The sequence below is a fragment of the Austrofundulus limnaeus genome, unplaced genomic scaffold (genome assembly GCF_001266775.1).
Source record: "Austrofundulus limnaeus strain Quisiro unplaced genomic scaffold, Austrofundulus_limnaeus-1.0 Scaffold23, whole genome shotgun sequence".
Lineage (NCBI taxonomy): Eukaryota > Metazoa > Chordata > Actinopteri > Cyprinodontiformes > Rivulidae > Austrofundulus > Austrofundulus limnaeus.
Window position 1 is genome coordinate 54,950 of NW_013952425.1, and position 3,690 is coordinate 58,639.

Sequence of the window (3,690 nt, forward strand, 5' to 3'; positions counted from 1 at the left end):
GTTTCAGCCATCGATCTTTACATTCTTACATCTTTACCAGTCTAATATTTCAGCATGGCAGGGGATGCACATATTGTGGCATGAAATCCGAGCTTACACGTGACCATAGTTCATACTTCATAATCCTTTAAAAAAAAAAAGCGATGCCAGAAGCAGACACTAGCTATGTTTACATGTGCAAAATTCTTTGATCGGATTGTATCGTTTACATGGGCACAATCCGATCATGACGAGTGTTTACATGCACCAGGCTTTTATTCAGAATAGAAGCACTGACGTGCACAGTAGTTAACTTTCTCTAAAAAAAAAAACAGAAAAAAGTTGTACTTCCGTGATGAACATAAACAACCATCTTCTGAGCTCAGAATGGACCTGCGACAGGTTTTAATAATGGTGGAGACGTTACTGCACTCTCTGGTTCATCTGCAGCTGACGCACAGACTTTTTTTTTTTTAGCAAAGCGGCGCAGGCTGTGTGTCTTCTTTATTGAATGAGAGAACAGGAGGAAAAGTTCGGTCTGCTGGAAACTACAGCACTGCTGTCCCTCCCTTCCTCCACAAAAGTGCAGAAACCGGTGGATGAAAGTCAGCAGACATGCGCAGTCAGGTCAGTTTTCCACAATCAGAATAAGATGATCAGATTAAGTGTTTACATGCACGTCGTTCGGATTATCAATCGGCATAAACCACCTCTCTCATTCCGATTACAAATTCATTCGGATCGAGCTGAATCAGAATCAGAATATTGCAAATGGGGTGTTTACATGATGCATTTTTATTCCGAATGGCTGTTTAATCTGATTACTTATGTCCATGTAAATGTAGCTACTGGGACACTCTGAGATGGTTTTTGCATAAAATGTTGTGTTAAAAAATAAAACACTCTTGACTCTTACAACTTTTTCTGAATGACGGACTAGTTCAAATTCTGCATTAAACATAGCATCCTCCATTTATGTTGCTGTTAATAGTTAACATTATAGTTTATGTTGATGTATTGATTATTGGCTGAATGTATTGTAAATTCAGCAATTTCCATGGTGGTGCAAAAGCAAACACATGGGTCTTTATAGGTGCTACATAGTGGGACTAACAGTCCCTATAATGTTTAGTTACAAAACTGGAAATCGGTGACCTCTGATGACACCTTCAGCCCATAGATGTTAAGCAACATTCTTTCAAATGGGAATATTTTACCCACTTCCCCTCATGACTTCAARCTGAATTAGACAACACTAACAGGATAAAGACTAAATGAAGACCCTTACCTGTTCTTCAGATGCTGGATGCTCCCGAGACACTTGAAACAACCGTTAACCATGATGGCCATGCGTGTGCACAGAGCCTCACACTCCTCCATACTAAAACACATAAAGAAGAAGTAGTAATAAAACACAATGCTTGATGAGTCCTCCTTTTCCCCCCTCAAACAAGGGCACATTTTAAAACACGGGATATTTCAGGAATTGTTGAGACGCTTTTCCAACTCTTTCAAATGCTAAGCAGAATCTATTCAAGGTAACATGTTTTTTATACAAGGGGTAAAAATAATGAGTTTCAAAATAGACTCATTCACACAAAGGTTTCTTCTTTACAATTAAGGTTTRGGCTCGAGCACTTTACATGTCCACTCTGGCACTTCAAATAGAGGACAAATTTGGTAATTAGAGAGGGTAAGCAAGGGCCATCTGTAGTTCTATTATCTCTTTTTTTCTCTTTCAGCGGCACGCTGCAGCTCGAGCCAAATGCAGCTGAGGCAAAGCAATGTGATGCAACTCTGAGCGATGGCACAATTAGGATTAYGACTTTGTAAAACCGAATAAATTTGCCACTTAACAAAACATAACCACCTGGTTGTGACATGGACAATTGGATGCAGCTCTGCCACATTGCCTGTGACAACAACAAACACTTTTATTTCTCCGTGAAAGGAGCACAAGTAAYGAGCAGATTACGCTCCAAACTGAACTGATTATTCACGACACCACTGGAAAAACAAATCTCAGTTTGAGAAACAATTAAATGGATGATCAAATACAAAAAAGCTGTGTCATTTTCCATATAGCTCATGATGTTTTAATATTTGTACACAAATGTTTTGGTTGTAAATTTGTACCGAACAAAATGGAAAACAAAAGAAAATAAAAACTTGGTAAACTTAAGTTTGGTTCAGAAAGCTTTGGATAATGAAAAGACTCCAGCCCTGATATTGACAGCTTCTGCTTTCAAAGAAGATGAAAAAAAAAGGCAGCACCAGTCAGTCGATATGCCCTCACGCTTCATGAAAGCTTTATAGCAGTGTGTTTCTGGCAGCCGATAATAACTGCCACTCTGGAAACAAAAACCTCTCAACAAAGTGCAACTCCAATCAATTACAATTACAATATTTATAGCTCCCATTTGTTTGTGAACGCTTCGCTTTCTGTGTTTCTCCCCCACCRGTGAGGAGTCCAAATATTTTGACTGGCCATCAGGAAAGGAATAAKGGAGCGATGTTGCACCTGTGTGATGTGAGAATGACTGAGCGTCCCTCTTTGATGACACTCAAGATGCAGTCCCATAAGAACCTCCGGGCTTTGGGGTCCATCCCAGTGGTGGGCTCGTCCTGCAATAAACAAAAACAGTCTTTTGTTTTCTCTTCGTTTTGATGAACACATGATTCGAGGAGAAAATGTCAAGCAGAGCTGCAAGCCACTTTGTAGGAAAATCCACTTTCTGACAGTGCATATAATGATACTACTGTTTGTGTGTGAACTGAGGTATAACACTGAAGAAATGTGTAGAAATACATCAACCAATTGGCTKTTGAACAAAATGAGCTGGTTTGAAGCTTGACCAGCCAATTTAGCATTAATAACCTTCTTTCTTTCTTAGTTTAGTAGACAATGCATGCTAGTTTTGACAAACTGAAGATGTCTCAAAGTAACTGTATGAACTATTTGTAAGGTCAGAGGTAGTACAAATGAAAGCATCATTTTTTTACAGGAGTTTATCTAAAGTTTTTTTGTTGCTCATTGTCAAAGTCAAAAAGAAAAAAATGCTTTTGCCCATTTCTCGTATGCTCTCATTTGTCATGTCAGCAATATATCTCATGAACCAGTGGACAAAATTCCTTATCTATGTCTCAGGTCAGGGGTTGCAGCTTATGTAGCCTGGGACCACACCCGTCCAGGTCTTGGAAGCCTACGTAAAAAGTCTGTGAAATGAGACGTGCTAGTCTTCAGATGATGTATGTTTCTGTGACCACGYATTATACTATTATTATAATCATAAGTTTTATATCACATCACCTGTATATGCCTAAATGTAAATGTAAAATGAGTTGGAACGTGTATTCACGCGTCATTTCACAGGAGGTATAACTTCCCAAAATTCAATGTATTCTTTAAAACGTTACACGAAAATACACAAAAGTTATTCATAATTTGCTTTTAGCCCCAGTACCAGCACTTGTAATTCAACATTATTCAACATCACATCAAAGCATAAATTTCACCAGCTAGGTTGAGATACAACAAATTCTGTGGTCCGCGATGATTTTACAAACTCTGCCTTTTTCCAGCAAAGTTTGGTGACGGCGCAATGGGCCTCATGCAAGAACATGTTCGTATTCTTATCCTAAATTTCTCCTACTTTTGTTCATACAAAGGGTTGGTACGAACATGTCACGTCAGATTCAACAAACTCTTCT

General features: G+C 38.8%; 1 protein-coding gene across 1 annotated transcript in view; it reads right to left on the minus strand.

Annotated features, from left to right (window-relative positions):
- Positions 1-3,690, minus strand: part of LOC106514836 (ATP-binding cassette sub-family A member 1) — a gene marked incomplete in the record, with an annotated part of 219,691 nt that overhangs the window by 26,721 nt on the left and 189,280 nt on the right. The window contains 2 exon segments of the mRNA XM_014004287.1: positions 1,268-1,360; positions 2,501-2,604. Coding sequence (XP_013859741.1) covers positions 1,268-1,360; positions 2,501-2,604 — 197 coding nt within the window.